This window comes from Patagioenas fasciata, chromosome 1, assembly GCF_037038585.1.
Source record: "Patagioenas fasciata isolate bPatFas1 chromosome 1, bPatFas1.hap1, whole genome shotgun sequence".
Lineage (NCBI taxonomy): Eukaryota > Metazoa > Chordata > Aves > Columbiformes > Columbidae > Patagioenas > Patagioenas fasciata.
The window spans coordinates 97681026-97701836 of NC_092520.1; the positions used below are offsets into that span (position 1 = coordinate 97681026).

The following is a 20811-nucleotide window of genomic DNA, read 5'->3' on the forward strand; positions in this document are numbered from 1 at the left end:
GGGCTTAATTGCCAAGGAATACATTACAAATTGGCTGCCACTATACTAATAACAAACATACAATTAAGACAAAATGCTCATGAGGTTTGAATGTTCTGAAATTCAGTTATTGAGTTATCTGTGGAAGTTCTGCTGTTTTTTTTGTTTTGTTTTTGAAGTTAAGACATTAAGTCATTTATCTATATGATAAACTTTAGAAGGAACAAACCAGCTCACGACCTCTGGAGGGAGGAAGAAGAGGCTTGATAGAAAGCAGTGGTTGATTCTTGGATATTAACTTTATTTACTTAGATGGTGCAAACTGGCTGACATTTTTTTGCCAGCCAGTGAGGAGCTGGAATGGTTTAATTCTCCGAAAACCAATAGACATGGAGAAGAGAGAGCTAATTCAGAATCAAGAAGCTACTCTACTGGACTTGCGTAGTTACCTATTTTCTCGCCAGTGCACGTTATTAATCTTCCTGCAGAGGCCATGGGAGGTTTCCCAGCGAGCATTGGAGCTTCTTCACAACTGTGTGCAAGAACTCAAGCTATTAGAAGTGAGTCAGTGTCATATATTCCATTATGTAAATGATTTTATCCAATTATGATCTAACAAGATTTTTGAAGTTCAGATGTCGGGGACCAGAATACAGTAAGCACTGGCTGTGAGATATCAAAATGCTGCTGTAATAACAGATTGTAACAATGCTACAGTTGAATGTTTCTTCATGAGGGTGTCTTTGGAAAGACATTTGGAGACATCACATCTGAAAACCAAACCTCTATTTAGTTAAAGTATTCTAATCTTCACCTGGAAAATTAACTTCTTAAGATGGTAGGTAATTTGTCTGCTTCTTTCCTGGATTTATTACCAGTCTCTTGAATTATACTTCCCATAATTTCAATCAATAAGAGTGTTGCATTGTAGGAAATGAGGCAGAGTGATTAATATGCTGATATGCAGGCTAGTGGTCTGTAACAAAAAGAAGTTTTGTCCTAGAAACAGTATCTGCGGTAGGGTTTCTTACTACCATGCAAGTTGTATGCTGCTTTGATTGCCTTTTGTGGTTCTTTGCAGTTCCTTTTGGTGTCCAGCAATGCTCTTTTGTGTTATATCTCTGTCTCTGGCTATCTCATTCAGTGACAGAAGAAGAGATAAAAAAAAAGTGACAGCACTTGAAGTTTTTTGTTCTGTTGCATGCCTCCATGCTTCACCCCTCCTTCCTCCATACTTTAGTTTCTACTGATGTGTTTTAATCCTCTAAAGAGGCTTTTTCAGAGATGTTGTATACTGATCATCCTCTATGTATGACCACAGATATCTATGAATTAAAATACATCTTTAAGAGCAGTGTAGTGTGCATGAGAATATTTCTGGGTTTCACCTTGTAACTCAAACATGTCCTTAATCCTGTGACTGTCTGGTTCTCTGTTAGTTTTATCTGTGCTATTATAGCAGTAGCTGCTAACTTTTGCCTGTCTGACATTGTGGTAGTAAGTTCCATCTGTTCATTTGCATTTAACAACAGAAAATCTACTTCAGGGGTATTGTGGACACCTTCATATATTCTAAAACTAACATGCAATTCCTATATATGGTATGTTTTATGTGTGTTTTGAGGAAGGTTTTTTTTTTCTTTCCAAAACAAATACATCCAACCATCTAAATCTCTGAAGGTGCTTCCTGCAGTTCCCTTTTTGCTCCACCCCAAGCCTGTCCTGTGCCTCCAATGTTTGGAGCTCTTCTCTGCACCGTCTCTTATTTCTGCTGTTTCTGGCTTAATGTGGTGATCCAAACTGAATGCAGGTGTTCAGGCTGTGAGGCAGTAACACTTATTTGTGCATACCATGTAGTTATCCCTGTTGCGATCCTTCTTAATACTAGACAAACCTTTTAATATTGCTGCTTGTCACTCAGCACATAGTAGAAATATAAACTACTCTGCTCTTGTGATCTTTCTTTTCCTGAAAATTCTTTCAGAACGCAGACTTTTTTAACAAATATGTTATGCTTGCAGGTTGTGCTTGCTTTCCTGTTATGTTAGTCATTTACCTAGTTTATTGTGAGTTTCAAGACTTTCATGGTCTTTCTAAAAGGGAAATATTTACATTGTTTATGAAGAGGATTTTGGGACACCATTATCATGATTATATTCCAGATCTTTAGTTATGTTCATCTTTATCTTGATTCTTGAGGTATTCTAGTATCAAACTCTTCTGTCTTTCTTATTATGTCTTGACTGATGATCTCTTGTTGGTCTTTTAATTGTGTGTTTCTTTTTGTTTATTCATTTATTTTTATCTCCATTATTTAATTATTTGTCCATGACAGACTTCTTATCCTTTGATTCACAAACTTATTGTTGTGGAGGACACTTTATTTTTTCAGGTTTTTGAGTCTACTTCTTAGTGTACTTTTAATTTCAGTCTCAGTTAGATCTGATGTCTCCTTAGGACAGTAGTAGTATATATGCAGAATTTTTTTTTCTAATTCTGCTTTTATTAGGCTTAGTTTCCCAGTTTTGGGATTTTTTCCAAGTACTGGTACATATGAGTCCTCTTTTCCTTCTCTTTCATCTTGGTGAATGTATCAAATCTAGTTAATATGATCACTGTTTAGTTGCTTAGCTGTCCTTGTTTCATGAGCTAATACACACAAATTATTTAGGGGTTAGTGAGAGTTGGCCAGTTTTTTGTGTAGAGTAACCTCTTCTAAGAGGCTTTGCTACATTGTATCAAGAAAAGTTTTTGCTGCAGTATTATCTAATCTGTTTCCCAGTTAATTTTTTCTGTTCATCTTCAGGTCTCTGTTCCTCCTGGAGCTTTGGATTGTTGGGTATTTTTGAGTTGTTTGGAAGTCTTACAAAGAATAGAAGGCTGCTGTGATAGGGCTCAAATAGAAGCAAATGTTTCCCACACAGTTGGCTTGTGGAGCTATGCCACTGAGAAGGTAAGCAAATGGTGTGTTGCAGTGGTGGTATTACAAACCTGAAGTAGACCATTTGTTTCCATGGAACAGATTTTGCACTTGTTATAGTGGACTTTAATAAGGGGTTCTGTATCTTGTCTTGTCTTGAATCTAGCATAGATGAGACATCCAAGTTCATATCCACTTTTTCTACTATCAGATGAGGCCTGGGAATAACTAGGATGTGTTTACCTCTTTGTCTCTCCCTCTCTCACCACTGGCTAATTAAATTCCAGGATGAGTTCAGTCCATGTTGACTGAGAGAAGGAGCATGAATTTCAGTTATAGCAGGAAAAGCTGCCCAGATTTGGATGTATTTACCATTATAATTAGAGATGGCAGCAGTCTGTTTACATGCTTCATTATTATGGTAGTAATAGACCCCTAACTTCACTTGAGGTGTAACCCTTGGTGGTCTGTGCAAGAGACAAACAAGTACTAATTTGCAATTTTTCAGTTACTGCCCCTTACCATAAGTTGTAAAGTGGCCTTTTCAGTTTGGTTAAGCCCCTTCCCTAATTATATGAGTGCCTTTTCAAGTTCCACTTAACTCCGTTTCTGTGAAACAGTCGGTGTCTAAGGTTGCTACTGCTTTCCACTGTTGCAAAACAGTTTAGAAAGGTGACAAATTCCAGAAACTACTGAAATGGTGTACTGTGATCCTTGTGGATGTTTTTGGATACCAGCATAAGCTCATCCTCTTGCTGTATAACCTGTAGAATATTTTCTATTTATTTTAATTCATAGTTTGTCCATATTTCAGTAGACTTAGAAATCCTCTAACTGGCACTAGGGGGTCCTTGTTTTATTACAAAAGCATAGAAAAAAAAATAACCTTGAATTTCTGCTGTAAAAAAAAAAAAAAAAAAAAAGGTGGGGGGAGAAAATGAGAATAAAGGAAACAAAGGGTTGTTTAAAGTGGTGATGGGAACATCAGATTCTTTTGGTGCCCCTTACGTATTTCTGTGGAAGGTATATACCTGGGTTGGAAATGTTCCTCCCATTTGTGGGTCTTCTGACACAAAGGGTAAAGGGAAAATTTTTAGGATAAAGAGTAGCAGTAGGGTGGAACAGACTGAATGACAACTAGTGACAAAAGTGGAATAAAAAAACCCCAAAGTTAATTGCCATGTCCACTTTATATGGTGTAGAGTAATATGACAAACTGAGGCTTTTCCTTTTTTAACCAAATAACCAGCAGAACTGAACTTATCTAAGGCAGTATCCTTTGCTGACTTCTGGGGATCAAGTGTACCACCTGCTGTCTGGAAGGGGTTTTATGGTAGTTGTGTGACACCGTTTTAGTCCTGTTAGCTGCGCTAATCATGTCTTTTAATAAGGTTTTCACCTGAATACAAATAGTTTAGGTAAATTTGCAAGCTTGTCTAGTCAGTGTACTGGAGACAACCTGCATTTCTTGATTATATAGTTTTCAAAAATACAGTCACGGTTATTGGAAATTATCTCTGGTGATAAATGCCAAACATTTCAAGTTTGTCCATGTTTATAAGGAAAGCCAGAAGGATTTATTCTGATTAAGTGTTCTGCATGTGGGGATGTGTGTGTATATGATGTGTTCCAATGTTATTTGAGTCAGTAATTTTTATGCAATTTAATTCTTAAAAAAATAAATTTCTACTCTGAGAATAATAGTTACTTTTCAAAGGTTCTATATTTTCTTTCCATGAAGCAACTTTAATACAGATCTTATAAGCATTATAGTATGACAGCAGTGGAAATGTAGTAGACAGCAGTAGGAAGGGTGTAGTAGAATAAAAGGAGTTCCATATTAATTTTGTAGCCTACTGAAAGCAAGCATTTGGTTTCTCTTGCAGTTAAAATCTCTGGGTTATCTGTGTGGACTTGTGTCAGAGAAGGGACCCAATTCAGAAGACCTTAACAGAACTGTTGATCTGTTAGCAGGGTTGGGAGCGGAACGACCTGAAACAGGTATTACCAGGAATGTACGCATTCTTTCTAATAAGTGACATTGTCTTAAACGTATAGCATATAAATACATCAGTAATAATGATTTCCAAGTATCCCTACATATATATAACATTGGTAGAACTCTATTATCTCTCTTATGAGTTCTTTTTAATGCGTGTCTACTACTTTAAATTATCAATGCATCTGCTGTTGCAAGTATAGGTTTTTCCATTAATGCTCCATTTATCAACATTTAGGTCTTGAATTGTACCTGTTTTGAGTAAAGCTTATAATACTTTCAGACAAGTATTAAAAGTAAAATTGTTGGAAAAAGAAATGGAACATCTTTGATCTGATGCAAATAGATAACCAGCAACTGAAGTGATATTATCTGAGTTGAAGTGATGTTATTTGAGTGGCTGAGCAATCATATTTATTTACTCCTTGTGGATTTTCTCACTCACAAAGATATTTCTGAAAGGAAGAAGCTTTCATATGTTAAATATGCTCGAGCAATTACTGTCTTTGAAGTATTAGCTGGCAGGCTGATGATTTACTTGCTCTTGCAGGTATGATGATGTGTGATTCTTCAGTGTTATGGTGCCTTTTGTATTTATACAAAACAAGGGCTTTATTCTTCTAGAAATATTGACACATTTGGTCTGGCAAGGGCTTTTAAATTGAGCAAACTACTTCAGGAAAAGCTTGGTCTTGCTAAGCATTTTCCTTTGAAGTACATTGTTTAAGGTAGTAAACTGTCTTTAAATGATGGCATACTTCTTCATGCTGATTTCTGAATCCAGCAGTGGGAAACTGTGAGAGTATTACTCTTAGCACAATATGATATTTAAGTACAATTGCGTGTGTTTCTGAGTTGAATGAATGTTATGAAATATTGTGTGGAGAATTTAGTAAAGTTACTGTATTGCTGTTTGCCTTTGCACTGCTACACTAAACGTTGCTCACGTGTGCACGCACACACACAGAGTTGTGAAACAGCCTTTCTTGATCTTTTTTTTAGGGTCTGGGGAAAAAAACTCATGAACTGTCCCTAAGTGTTTGGGGCATTTCCCCTGTAAAATTAGTTTTCTCTTTGTTTTCTACTGAAGGAAAAAGGGGGGAGGTGTTGTTAAAATAGGAATGTGTTTGTGACACCTCCTGTTCTGATTTTTTTCTAAAGCCAATGCATCACAGAGCCCTTATAAAAAACTTAAAGAGGCCTTATCATCTGTAGAAGCTTTTGAAAAACACTACTTAGTAAGTATGAGTTTTGGTTATTTATATGAGTTTTGGGTGTTTACGTTATAGACTTAACAGGGTCTAAATTTTCAACTAGAACCCTATATGGGCCTCAAGTTTCAAATATTAGAATTAGCTTTAATATTTGCAGTTATGAGTTGGAGGTTGTAATCTGTAAGTATGTATACTTAGTTATTAAAAAAGGTAATGTCATGGCTATTATGTTCTGCTATCCTGAATTCAGAATTAATTGAATCTTTCCCAGAAGAATATCGATGTGTGAATTCGGCTTCCTTTTGAATCATTCAGATTTGCATTTTGCAATGGGCATTATGTGTTCCAAGTTACACTGTTGAATTTTTTTATATAAACTGCGGGGCATCTGTGGGTAATAGGGTTGGACGTGGCACAGATTAGAGCAGTAGAATTCTCATTATGCTTCAATATGCATGTTGATTTCCTGACAGCTCCCTTATTGCGGAGCCATTGTAATGATCTTCTGGACATTTTAAGAAAAGATTATTAAATAAAACAAACAAAATAACCCCTGACTGTCACAAAAGTGCGTTTTGTTTTATTTTTCTTTTCTTCCCCCTTCATTTCCCTATGAAATTTGTTATATTTGCGGTACTGCCTTCAAAGTTTTCTGGGGAGAAGTTGGAGGAAAATTGAGCATTTTTTTTAAATCTAAAAACTAGGTGATACTTACTTTTGCCAAGTTGTGACTGGAATAAAAAGTCTCAGAAGATTTCATCTGAAGATACCGGATTTCATTTTTATACTTCATTTCTTTATAAGACTACTTGGATAGCTGGACCAAAACGAAAATATTCAGAATTGCTAGCTTCTCTTACATATTAAGTTCCAACTTGTACCTGAAGATCTCTGCTAAATTCAGCAGTGTCTTCTTAAATTTAAGAAACTAAGTGGGATCTGCAGAGTTTGCTAATGAAGGAGTTGCCATTTCTGTTTGTATTTCTGACTGCACTTTTACGCGCAACAGAAATTCAGTTATCAGATACACTATAAAATATTGTTTTCAATGTAGTTGTCATATAAATATATACAGTTTGTATATACCTATATTTTATCCATGTATTCAATGCAGAACAACATAGTTTTAGTTAGAATTTCCACCCACCACTAAGATAATGTATTTGCATTTAAAATTTTAATGAGTCTGGAAAGTAAAATGCAGGTTTTCGGACCTGTTGAAAGCAAGAAGCAATGAGATTTTATTAGCAGAAAAGGCTCTGTTCTCATCTCCTGAAACAACTTCAGAATCTTTTGTAAGACTGTCCAAATCTTCTACAAATATGTTGGCTGGTACCTTAATTTGGGGTTAATGTAGCTTTGAATTTTTATGTACAGCTGGTGTTGAAGGCCTCTGGTTATACTGATGTGTTAAGGAGTGGTCACTTAATGTACTGTAGGGTATTGTGAGTTCTTAATTGAAGGGCAAGGTGATTTTTTTAGGCTCTCCATAAGAAAGATCAAAAACTGCCTCAGAAGTCTTTGGGAACTTGTATGAGGTCACTTTTCTGCCCCATAGGAATAGATGCTTTCTGACAGATACTCTGGTTGGAAGCTCTTAAGCAATTTGTTTTGAATGGCAGAGTAGTTCTTAATACACTAAGTGAAGGAGAATGAGCTTCTGTGGAAGAGGCTGTGGGTTTGTAAATATAGTGTGAAAGGTTTTTATATATATCGCCAGAGATTATTACATGCTTGAAAAAACGTTTGGAGGCGGTATACAGTGTGTGTTGTAACTGCTAATTTTGTGACAAAGATTTGTCGTTGTTATTACAAGCTTGGGGCAAAGTGAGGAGGGTGACATGTAGGCAGTGTGGCTGCATTGGAAGTTGAGCTTAAAGATGACTGAGAAACTTCAATTTGGGATTGTCTAGCTTCAAGCAAAATTCCCTCAAGGCATGCTTGCCAAAATATTCAGATTTCAACTTAGCATTTTGCATTTAATTGTATGTTTATGTACTGCAAACTTTCATATACTTAATGGTATTATGTGCAGCTTTAGTGAAAGAATCATGTACTGTGTTCTGTATGTAGTTGGTTTGGTTTTGAAGTATTAGTTGTGAGTCTCGGGGGCAAGCTCTAATATTGCTCTAAATATGTTATGCTGTGGTGTATCCTGGAATGATGCACTGCACAATCCTGCAATGACAGTCTAATGGGATATAGTCACTGAGAAACAGGTGCTTTCAAAAAAAGACAGGAGGATTCAAGTGTAAAATGTGCTTGAAACTGCATCTCATCTATTATTTCGGTGGTTTCGATTTGCCTCATCGAATTTTTAATAGGCTTTTTTCTTCTGCTATTTATTACAAAGGTACGGGATAATGACCAATTCTAGAAAAAGGGAAGATGACCTGTTACAAACTGCTCTATATTGTGTGCCAAGGGCAAGGGGAAACCTAAAAAGTGTCTCATTCTGGTCATTTTATTGTAGTAACTTAGTTACTGGCTATAAGCTCGCGTGAAATACATATAGCTACTAAAAATATATAAAGCTTATAATAGTTTCTTTTTCTTTTAAACAGGATCTGTCCCATGCCACCATTGAAATGTACACAAATATTGGAAGAATTCGGTCAGCTAAGCTTGTGGGAAAGGACTTGGCAGAGTTTTATATGTAAATGAATGTTTAAAATGTGTTAAATGTGTTGGCTTTCTAAAATTTGAATATAGTACTTCAGAAAAATATGCTGTGTTTAAAAATGTATTTTTAAAAGTCTTTTTTTCTTTCATAAACATACCCTAAGTTTCAGTCTGTATTTTGGGGGAGGAAAAAGAAAAGAAAGTGGAAGAACACTGGCAGTCTCTTCGCATCAAACTCTAATTCTCACTTCATGATTTCATACTCTTCCTTTTAACATTCTGTGTTCTTTAGCTGGATCCTTTATTCTCCTAGGGAGAAAAGGGCATGGGACGAGGGGAGGAAAGAGAGCGCTCTGCATTTGCATTTGTAACATGGCTTCTGACTTGTTGCAAAGTTTATCATTACCTTACGAAGAGCCAGAAAACATGTTATTGGGAGAGTAATCAGTTTCATATTTGAGATTATGATTGCAAAATGTTTTTTTTCCTCACTGAGAAATTTAGAGTGATTTTATTCCTAATTTCCAAATACACTTATTTGTGTTTATCCGTGCCATTAAATTCCATGAAAGGAACATCCTCCATTGATTTTCTGTTTCATTTTATTTTTCTTCTTTAGAAGAATTTGGGAGTCCTAAGTGTTTTTTTGAGAACACATGTTTAGGCATGCTTCTCACCTATGTTCACTAAATCAGTCTGATCATCTAGTTGCAAAAGATTCTCGTAAATTAGTTTAAATTTCTACCTGAGGTAATAATGTCATGTTTAAAGATTGGCACGGAACTGCTATGTAGTGATAAAATGCTATTTTCATTGAAGCATTTTCCTGCTTTAAAATTATTGAGTAAGTGTATTTTTAGTGAAGTGTCAGAAGCTTGACATGGCTTTTGTTGCATTTGTGGGAGGTAGCTTCACCTCTCTTGCTCTGACTTGGGACAGATCTGTACATTAAGTCTTTCATGGGCACTTAATTGCAGTTCTGCTTGCTTAAGTGAATCACATAAAGGTAGGCCAATATGTTGATCTGTTACCAGCAAAATAAAGAGCATAATGATTCTCTGCATCTTGTTCTGCACTCATATGCAACGATCCTCTCCCATCCTCACTTTCTGAAAATGTGTAGAGAGTTTTCATGGCTTCAAAGATTCTTAAATCACGCTGTACTAATTTCTTTATTTTTAAAGGAGGAAGAAAGGTCCACAGAAGGCAGAAATCTATCTACAAGGAGCACTGAAAACTTACCTTGCTGAGGGCTGGGCATTGCTTGTCACACATACGAGAAAGCAGTTAGCTGAATGTCAGAAGCACCTTGGGCAAATAGAAAAGTATCCTCTGAAAGGCGGAGCCAGAAAAACCAAGACTGGAAAAAATGATACTTCTGATTATTTTTCTGACATCTCTAACTTTTATTTAACAGTAGAGACTGCCAAACATCAGACAGCTGAGTTATTTTATGTTTGCATTGTTGCTGCTCAGCTGGGGAGGGTTGGGTTATTTATTTTTGAATTTTTATTTTTTTAAGTTGATTTTTAATTTTTTTAACTTGATTTTTTTTTTCAATTTAAAACCTTTTCCCTGTGGTTGCCACTCTCCATTTTAAAAATGTCGAGGCTCTAGAGAGTTGCGTGATGTGGGTAGTGTGAAGTTTGTCATTAGTTCAGCAGATACCATAGAGGTTTCTTATGATTCTGCTTGTACTTTATAATTATGGAAGTTTTTTTGTAGAACTGTTTTTTAATTCAGTAAATATAGTGACTTCCTGTATTAAGGAGCTTTATTTCTGGGCTTGCTTTCTCCAACTGCTACCCCCTTTTTCTTGTATCTGACCTGGTGAGAACTCTTCTGGTGTTTGTAATGGTGACTTTCCAAAAGTTAAAACAAATACTTGGAAGATGAAAATCTTGTGGCTTTGGTGTGGTGTGTGGCATTGCAATATTTTTTACTATTGTTTATTACCTAATTCTGGCTTTGATCTCTGCTTCAGAAGGGGAGTGGGAGTCGTTTGCTTTTAAGTTGTGTAAAAGCTCAGTCTTCAACATGTGAATGAAATCTTCTCTGTAGATGCCACATAAATGCTAAGTAATACTTTGAGAGAGTGATTTGGCCCAATCCTAGTATCTGACAGGCTTCAAGTTCTTCACTTTGATACTCTACATTATTTTTACACAGCAACTCTATACTCTGCAACTGTATTTATTTGAATCTCTCTGTGTTGCTGTAGCATTGCTGCTTTCAAGATAAGAGGTGGGTGTTTGGGGGAAAGTCTACTGACTGGCCTTGGGTGTTCTGATCTTTTTGGCATCGGAGACAGCACAAATTGAATTTTGCTTTTCATTTTAGCCTCATATGTTGTTGCCTAAATTTGGTACCTAAATTAAATGGTTCTAATCTGTTGTGCTGCATGCAGAATATTATGTACTGTAACAAAATGGCAATTTTTCATTATTTTATGGTGTTTTGGGGCAAGGGTACTGCTTTCATTGGTGCCATAGTTATAAAAAGAATTCCTATAGGTGTTCCAAACTGGGGTGGTGAGTTGAACGGAGTACTTTCTGCAGGACAGGTTTTGTGGAAATTGCAAGGAAAGACAACTTTTTGGAATGGTCCTTCTAGCTTTTTTAAAAGTTATTGGAATTTTTGTTGTTTTGTTTGTTTGTTTTTTGCCTTTGCCTAAAAAGCTCATGTTTTAGTCTTTAAGTGACATTAATAGGAATCTTACTGTAGCTAAAAATCAGTTGAGCTAAATTCAAGTTTGTAGTGTATTCTGGGATTTGTTATTTTAATTTTTCTGCCTCAGTGCAAATGCTTTAAAAGAATCTGAGCCAGTAATATTGCAGTCTTAGCTAAATACTTAAATGACCGTTTGTATCCACAGCACTCAAATGTATGAAGGATGTCTTATGACTTAGTTATATTAAGTGATGCTGTAACAGCTGGCAGATTCTCAGCCAAGTAAATTGGAATATAATCCAATATTCAGGTTCTTTATTTCTAAATGTTGGGCAGTGTAATGCAACACACCAGGTCTTTAACTTGCATGTTGCATTTATCTCTTGTCAAATAACAACTTTTCTGTGCTCACTGATCTTTTTAAATGGGGGAAGATTGCTCAGGTTAATAATGGATCGTATTTTAGTAAGTCTGCAAAAAGTAGAGATTCTGCAATATTTTCAGTAGATAGTAAATCTTGTGTTGCTTCTGTTCTGATGGAGGAGTGTGGTAATGATAAAAGCAGGTCTTGTATTAAAAGATTAGAAAAGTTGTACTTGAACTGTCTTGTTTTCAGTCAGATTTCTGAATGTTGTAGGTTTCTGCCTTGTGTTTCCTTAACTTTGTTAGTTATCTTCAAACAAGCAGCCTTTTAGCTGGTGATAATCACTTAACGGAAGATGAACGCAAAGGCTTTTGCCAAGAAATACTAGATTTTGCCAATCAGCAAGTGGAGAACCAAGGTAAATCTGATTCTTAAATACTTAAAATTTAAGCTGCTCTAATCTGATCTTTCCCTAAAAGTACTTAGAAGGCTTTTTCTGATTGTTTTCATTACCTTGCAAATACCATAGTTCTTTTCTTGTCACCCGCAGAATATTTATGAAACTTCTGCAATAATTAGGAATAGTCAAAGATGAAAGGGTAATTTACATTTTCATCTTCAGTGCCAGGAAGTCCTTGTTTTCCTTCACATATCTGTTTCACCGCTTTGACAGCTCATAATTTATCTTGCGGAAGTTTTTCTTGACAAATGGATATACAATAAGTAATCTAGTTATTTAGTATGTTATTTTAGACTTGTGTGATGGGTTGACCCTGGCTGGACACCAGGTACTACTAAAGCTGCTCTATCCCTCTACTCATCAGCTGGACAGGAGGGAGAAAATAAAATTAAAATCTCATGGGTCAAGATAAGGACGGGGAGAGATCACTCACCAGTTACCATAATGGGAAAAACAGACTCGACTTGGGGAAAATTAATGTAATTTATTAGTAATCAAATCAAAGTAGGATAATGAGAAAATAGAAACTAAATCTTAAAACACCTTCCCCCCACCCTTTCCTTCTTCCTGGACTTAACTTCACTCTCAATTTCTCTGCCTCCTCCCTTGCAGCAGTGCAGGGGGATGGGGAGTGGGGGGTTGCAGTGAGTTCATCACAAGCTGTCTCTGACGCTCCTTTCTCCAAATGGGAAGACTCCTCACACTCTTCCCCTGCTCCAGCATGGGGTTCCTCCCACAGGAGACAGTTCTCCATGAACTTCTCCAATGAGAGTCCTTGCCATGGGCTGCAGTTCTCCATGAACAGCTCCAGCGTGGGTAATTTCCATGGATTGTAGCCCTTCAGGAACAGATTGCTTCAATGTGGACCACCCACAGAGTCACAGGTCCTGCCAGCAAACCTGCTCCAGCGTGGGCTTCTCTCTATGGGGCCACAGGTCCTGCTGGGAACCTGCTCCAGCATGGGCTTCCCATGGGGTCACAACCTCCTTTGGGCATCCACCTGCTCTGGCATGGGGTCCTCCACGGGCTGCAGGTGGGTATCTGCTCCACTGTGGACCTCCATGGGCTGCAGGGAACAGCTGGCCTCACCATGGTTTGCACCATGAGCTGTAGGGGAATCTCTGTTCCAGTGCCTGGAGCACCTTCTGCCCTCGTTTTTCACTGACCTTGGTGTTCGCAGGGCAGTTTCTCTACATTCTCACTCCTCTCTTCAGCTGCAATTGCGCAGTTTTTCCAACCCCTTCTTAAATATGTTATCCCAGAGGCATTACCACCGTCACTGATGTGCTTGGCCCTGGCCAGCTGTGGGTCCATCTTGGAGCTGGCTGGCATTGGCTCTGTCAGACTTGGGGGAAGGCCCTAACAGCTGCTCGCAGAAGCCATCCCTGTAGCCCCCCCACTACCAAAACCTTGCCATGCAAACCCAATATAACTTTCTTCTTAATAAAGTTTTGGTACTGCCTCAGTGTTGGTTTTTGGAGTCTAGAGAAGAGAATGAAAAACCCTTGTATGGTAAAGCTGATGGCTCAAGGCAGCAGTCCAGTGATTAATTTCTTAAACTTGTATTTGGTCTTAATTTATTCACTTTGGGAAATCTGTCACTTCATGCTACTGTGTTCATCTAGAACATTTTATGTAGTAGTGAAAGGTTAAACTTCTGCTTAGACACTATCTCTTAGTTTAGTTGCCTTTAATAGCCTGAGTACTAAACTTCTAGTGGATGTAACTGTTAGAAAACAAATCTCAGCATCTTTAAGTCTTATTTCTGTGCAAGATAAAACTAAAATATGGAAGTATCGATTTGTTGTGAAAGGATTAATTGTGAAAAGTTGTTGATTCATTTAATTCTAGGGGTTGCAATTTTAAGAAAAAAGATTTGCTGATCTCTGGCAGCACTGGGGAAGAATAAAATCCCTGTTTTTATCTTTCTAGGTCAAAAGGTTGTACTGCCTATGCACTCCTTCGCACAGTTGAAAACTCTGCATTTTGACCCTCCAAATGCTGTTGTCCATGTGGGTGGAAAGTTGTCTATTGAGTTGACTTTGCAGAGCCAAATGCCCATTCCTGTCCGGGTGGATCAGATTGCCATCCACGTTCACTTCAGCGTTGAGAAAAACAGTTACAGAAAAACAGCTGAGTGGCTCACGAAGCACAAAACTTCCAATGGTGTTATCAGTTTTCCAAATGAAGTCGCAGGCTTTCCTTTCTCAAGAAACAACTTACCAGCACTGGAGCTATACGAAATGTATGAACGGAGTCCCTCGGATAACTCTTTGAACACAGCAGGAATTATCTGCAAAAATGTGCACATGCTACTGCGAAGGCAAGAGAGCAGCAGTTCGCTGGACATGCCCTCAGGAGTGACTTTAGAAGATGGGACTCATGTGTTGAAATGCAACAACTTGATACTGGAACCAGGGGTCAACAAAATAACATTCAATACTCAGGTATGTTTTTATAGTTGAGTGAATGTAGCACTCGTGAAAAGAAGAACTAAAAGCACTGGCTGAGGAAGAGCCTAGTGCTGGCAAGTGGTACCTGCATTGCTTCCTGTTACAGCTTGGGTGATGCCATTCCCCTTGTGGCTGTATATTCATTGTTTTAAATCTTTTTTTTCCCTTGAAAGAAGGCTGTTACGTTTGTGCTAAAATGTACAGGTGACTCTCCTATTTGCAATCATTTGAGTCAGCCTTTCCAGACCTTACTTTAAACATCTTGATTATTGCTGCTGAAAATTAAAGTGATAAATTCAGATACAAGATTATGTACTGCTCATGAAGTTTGCCTTAACTGTTGAGCTCATGGAGAATAACGCTTAAAAATGCTTGTGATGGGGAATGCATTTTCTAGCCCTTAGTAAGTGACTGTGTGGTTAAACTTGGTTGGTAGCCTGTTTTTCGCTGCGGAGGTGTTAGAATATTTTTTCACTTGGTGCATGTAGTAAATTTACCTGCAAGAAGTATGACAAAGTTAAGCTCAGCTTCAAATATTTGAATTTAGAAGATGTCAGTGTTAAGACTGCCTGCTTTATTCATCTTAATCACATGAAGCAGGAGAGGACAAGAACATAAGAATTCTTTGCTACACAAAGACTGAATGCATGAGCAAACACCTGGGAAAATAGTGTCACCATCTAAATGCCAACCTCAGGAAATGAATCACAATCCTGCTTCTGACATATAGTGTTGTATATGAACCTACCTCAATTCCCCACATGTACGTTAAGCTTAATAGTTGGAATAATCCTTTTTTCCCCTCCACATAGTCCTCCAGCAAGCTCCCAGTAGTTGCTGAAATATTTAAGGACAGTAGTGATCATCACTTCTGTTTACCTTGCATTACCACTAGATGCATAATAATGGGAAATCAGCAGGCTTTGAGCACCAATCCTGTTGGGTGGTTGTAGTGGTAGAGTTTGTGGAGGATTTTTGTGTATTGTGTTGGGTGTTTGTTGGTTTGTGGTTTTGTTTTTTTTGTTTTGTTTTGTTGTGTTTGTTTGTTTGTTTTTCTGTGGCCATGGACTTTGCTGATCTGCGGTTTGTTTGCTTCTTTTAATTAAATGGGGAAAGGCATTTACCTGCTGACTTAGTCCTAGGAAGCAAAATGCCAAGCATTTCCAAAAGTGAGACTTCACTGTCTATTTGGTGTCCCAGAAGTAGGAGCTTCTGGCCTCAATTACCATGTTGTTCAGTTCTTTGGGTTTTCTTTAAATACTTTCTATATCCCTCCCCACTTCTGTTACCCTTCATAGGGAAATATTTGATAGAGTTGAATACTACAGTAATGAATGTCAGTGTAGGGAAAATTTGAGTGAGAAAATGCTGAGAAATTCAGTGCAGCATCTGAATGAATAACAAGAGATGGAGCAGCACAGTGAGGAATGCAACAGGTGTTTCATAGCTGCTTCATTTGCTGAGCATTATCCAGCCTGTATATTGGGAAGGATATGGATGCTATGAAGAGAGAAAGTAATTTGCAGTCTCATATGTTATATATGCCTGATAGCTCTGCTATTTTCTAATTGGTTTAAAATAGCTTTCATCCCCTTTTAAAAGTAATTTTGAAGTAAGAATCTACATATCTGCTTTTGATGGCTAAAAATTGATAGCTAGATAGAGCTGGCCAGGAGGTTCCTTTAGCATTCTTAGCATATTGTAAGTGCTTCAAGTTGAGATTTTAACTTTCTCCCTCCTTTTTTTTTTTTTTTTTTAAATTATTAATATATTTCTTGTCATAGAACTTTGTTTAGCATGAAGTTTCCTGTAGGCTTACATACTCTGCCTTTCTATTCCTCCAGTGCTGGGGCAGAAATCACTAGAGATGTGCCTGGTATACATGCATAGGTGCATTGTGGAACCTGTGTGGATAGCAGGTATCTCAAGATAGAAGCTTGAGTTCAAGGTTCAAGTCCTTGATGATACAATGGAAATGGCAATAATGTCGTTTGAACTACTTACTGACCTCATTTTTTAGGTTTCTCATTCTTTTAAAGGATTGGGACAAGGTAATTGGATTTTTAGATGTCAGAGGTCTTGGTGGCTGTGGGTGTAGTTTTCCATAAATTAACATGTATGTAGAAGTTCTTTTCAGGTGGAGGAGCCTTAGTAGAAGAAAGCTGTTAGAGACTGTTCTGAGCAGGCATTTTGGCTTTCAAGGAGCCATCTGAAACCATGGAAGAAGAGATATGGATGAAAAGCTCGATGTAGCTCTGCTTTAGATTTGCCTTGTTCTGCATGTTTCTGGTGGCAATTGGAGAATGGACAGCCTCACGCTTATAACTTTCGTATTTTCCCAAACTTACTTTCTTGAAAGATCTTTGCATGAGGAGACTGCTCAGTGTGAATCCTTGTTATCTTTAGATGGTTGTTCAAGGCATGACTTTTCTGTCATGAAAGGGAAAAATCTGAATATATAATGATTTTTGACAGTGTGTTGCTAGATAACACGATGAAACCTTCTCTAGATTTGAGGTGCAGTATTTACAGTTGCAGTATTATAATATGCTGTGTCACTCCTACTGGATTGCATAGCTGGCCAGAGTATTGAACCTGCTGACAACTTGTTTTCTGGATTACTTTACGGTAATCTTTAGTTGTACTACTTTCACAGAAAGAGTAATGACTGTGTTTCTAAGATAGAGGGAGTTTGATTCTCTCTTTAGACTGATGATTAGCATTATTTATGCTGATAGCAATCTTTCAGTGTATTTTTTTCAAATTTTAAAAGATCAGAAAGCATTATCTCAGTTCTTCAGACCAATATTCCCATCCTACATTGAGGTTTAAAGTAGGTATGTATTATGAAAGACTTCAGTCTTGCTTTTCTCTTTATAAAGTATTCAAGGGATTAAATTTAGTGACTTTAATGTCAAAATGTAGAATACTGAATTTCAGTCAGGATTTGCTTCGTACATAACTGTGGCAGTGAAGTTTGAATCTTAAGTAATTGCAGCTTTTCTCCATAACTTCTAATCTTATTCTTTAGATTTAATTATAGTCAGCATCAATATTTATGTATTACACTTGGTAAAATGGCACATAGAAAAAGAAGACATTTCCTATTCCCTAGCAGCAGTAGCTAAGAGCAAACAGAATCAAGAATAAATATACTAGCAGATGTTACAGATTTGCTTTTTATGATGTTATCGAAAAACATCTAGAATGCCATTATTCAGGGTAAAGGAAGGGTTTGAAATTAAATATGTATGTACTAGTTTTTTTGTAAGTATTCACACAGGGTGTGAGGTGGGGAATGTGTGAAATCAATGGCTTGAGCTGAAAGCTGAGCCTTACATAATGTTGTAGGATTTTATGAATGCAAGCCAAATAAGCACTTTGCTTGCTAAATATCATTTCAGTACTTAAAAAATATAATGATGTTTTAGTGTATGTGGTGCTTGGTGGGGGTGGGAACAACCAACCAACAAGACAAAAAATCCTCAAAATAACCATTTGTCAGCATAGGTACTACATTAGCTATTCTGGGTATTGATACTTGTTACTCTTGATGTATTTCTTTTCTTGAATCAACCAACACTCTAGAGCTTCTGTCTTAATGGGGCAAAAGGTGCCCCTTTGTGAAAATCTTGTCACTTACTCAGGGAACGAGTCTGGCATTTTAATTTACAATGCAAAGTATCTTACAAAAATGAGCTGAAAACACGCTGTTCTTTAGTTGAGGGTTTGTTCTAGAAGTATTTTCTAAAGTGAAAAATCCATTTAATGTTTCCTTCAAAGGCCAAAGAACCTGGGACATACACACTCAGACAACTGTGCACTTCAATTGGGAAAGTACAGTTTGTCCTTCTTCATATTTACCCAATTGTGCAGTATGATGTATATTCTCAGGAGCCCCAGCTAAAAGTGGAACCAATGACTGGTAAGTACAGTTGCTGTGCTGAAGTTATTTTGATGATTTCTGTGGTACTCTTGTGGGACTAGATAAAGCGTTTAGTGGCTTGAATATTACTCAGAATGTTTTTGTTTTGCTCTTAATTTTGAGTCTAAAATAAACTCTCACTTTTCAAATTATCCATCAAGTATGCTCTGTCAACAATGGCGAGTTTTCACCAAATAATTCCAGTGCTTGGCTCTGAAAAATGTAGTATCACTTTTGAGTGTGGATTCGACCATGCAGTGTCACTTTAATGTTGGGTATGGTTTGAACTGCCACACAGATTAGGAAAAGTGAGTAATTAAATTTGTAATTGACTGAGCTCCTTGTTGGTTAGTTCTGTGATGTTGCAGTCTCTTTGGTATTTGCAAGAAATGTGTAAGTACTGGGATTCTCTACTAGAGGTGATAATATAAAACTTACTAAAACTTAATACTGAATGCATCCATTGGTTTTATGGACAGCTGAGCATTACTTGTTGTAGCGTTTATTAAAGTTTATAAATGGAAGTTAATAGTGATTTTGTTTTCAGGCTATTAGTTGAGGCAGTTGAGGAGTTAATATGCATTTTATGCCATCATTCCAATTACAGGGGTTGCAGTGTGTGGCAATGGAAGGACAGGCATATTGGGCATGAATCAAATCAGCTACCCCTATGAAACTGATGGTTGTGATTCAGATCTTTGAGGGTCTTTGTGCATACTGGCATTCTTGTTATCTTGATTATGTAAATATAACGTGGATATGACTGGTATCGTAGGTTAAAAAAAAAAAAGCTGTCTACAACCTGGAGAATTTAAGAAAAAGCTTGGTGAATTCTTTGGGATTATTGTGTTTCACTGAATTCAGTGCTGCCCGAGCTACACAGTATTTGATCTGGCTTATCTAAGCCATCCAAGAAACAGTGGTTTTGGTTACTCGAGTTGAAACAACTGGTTGTTCCACACCGGTGTATCTGAGCTAAGTTTAATGTGTAGCGTAACACCAAAACCCTACATGCTTAAGTTACCCTGACATATGTGACACATGGCCTGGGAATATTGCTCACAGGCCTTAGCAGAGCATTGTAACCACCTACTGATGAGTACTGGGATCTGTTAACAATTTCTGATTTCTTCTTCAGATAGCCTTTTGGCTGGCATTCCTCAGAAGGTGAAATTCACAGTGACAACTGGTCACTACACACTGAAGAGCGGGGATACTTTGCAGCTCAGTAATGCAGATGCCATGCCTATTCTGTACCATCCGGAGAGCAAGGCAGTGATCTATTCCAACACCAGAGGTAAGCAACAAAGTGAAAATCAACAATCTTTAAGTGGCTGAAAATTCAGTAATCCTGAAGTAAACCTGCACTTACAGTATTAAGAACACTTTTTCAATAGTCATTATTATGAACACTTCTAGGGACTTGCAACTGAGTCTTTCAGTGCAAGAAAGATCTTAAAACTTTTACCCTCAATGTAGTAGTACAAATTCTTCAGCAAACATAGCTAGACAGCTTTTATTTTCGTGGATAAAATTCTGTAGGCATGGTGAAACTGCTGCTGAGGTGAGCATCTGTCGTGAATTCCAAGTGACTCGTGGTGTTCTTTTATTACTATGTGGGCTCTGTTTTAACTAGACCATTTTTATTGTGAAGTAGTTGTGAGTAGGCTTTTACATAGTGCTCTTGTAAATGGAGCATTTCCTTTGTCCTGTGTTTCATTTAAGCAGGTGACAGTCCCTTTTTTTTCTGAGCATAAATACTGTATAGTGGCCTTGGTTGCTGAAATACAAGCAACTTTTACATAAATGGGAAGAATGGTCTTGCCAGGCTTGATGAAATTAAGATCAAAATAGACTATACAGAGGTACCCCATGTGTAATATTTTGAAGACAGATGATGAATGATAAACAAGAAAACTGACTCGTGTGTTCAATAAGTTGTAAGATTGCTTGAAGTTAAATTATGAGACTGAGGAGGTGCAGGACATGGTAAAAACTTCAGTAGGTGTCATATGATGGACTAAAGTAGCTCCTTAGCTAGTTTGAAGCTTAGTATCAAATTGTCCTCTTAGTTCTTTCTTGAACACTGGAAGGGATTACTACACAGAATGTAGCGGTTACCTTCCTGCAGTTTAAGAAGAATAGAGTGTTACTCTTGGAACTTGTGAACAGCAGTGGTATGCAAGATGTGCAGATTATAGCTCA

General features: G+C 37.3%; 1 protein-coding gene across 1 annotated transcript in view; it reads left to right on the top strand.

Annotated features, from left to right (window-relative positions):
* TRAPPC10 (trafficking protein particle complex subunit 10) overlaps window positions 1-20811 on the top strand; it is a 44639-nt gene that overhangs the window by 15624 nt on the left and 8204 nt on the right. Inside the window, exons 7-16 of the mRNA XM_065860730.2 lie at window positions 292-539; window positions 2786-2932; window positions 4786-4900; window positions 6060-6136; window positions 8677-8768; window positions 9919-10059; window positions 12074-12186; window positions 14161-14675; window positions 18465-18606; window positions 19745-19903. Of these exons, the coding sequence (XP_065716802.1) occupies window positions 292-539; window positions 2786-2932; window positions 4786-4900; window positions 6060-6136; window positions 8677-8768; window positions 9919-10059; window positions 12074-12186; window positions 14161-14675; window positions 18465-18606; window positions 19745-19903 (1749 nt within the window). The remainder of the gene's footprint in view (window positions 1-291; window positions 540-2785; window positions 2933-4785; window positions 4901-6059; window positions 6137-8676; window positions 8769-9918; window positions 10060-12073; window positions 12187-14160; window positions 14676-18464; window positions 18607-19744; window positions 19904-20811) is intronic.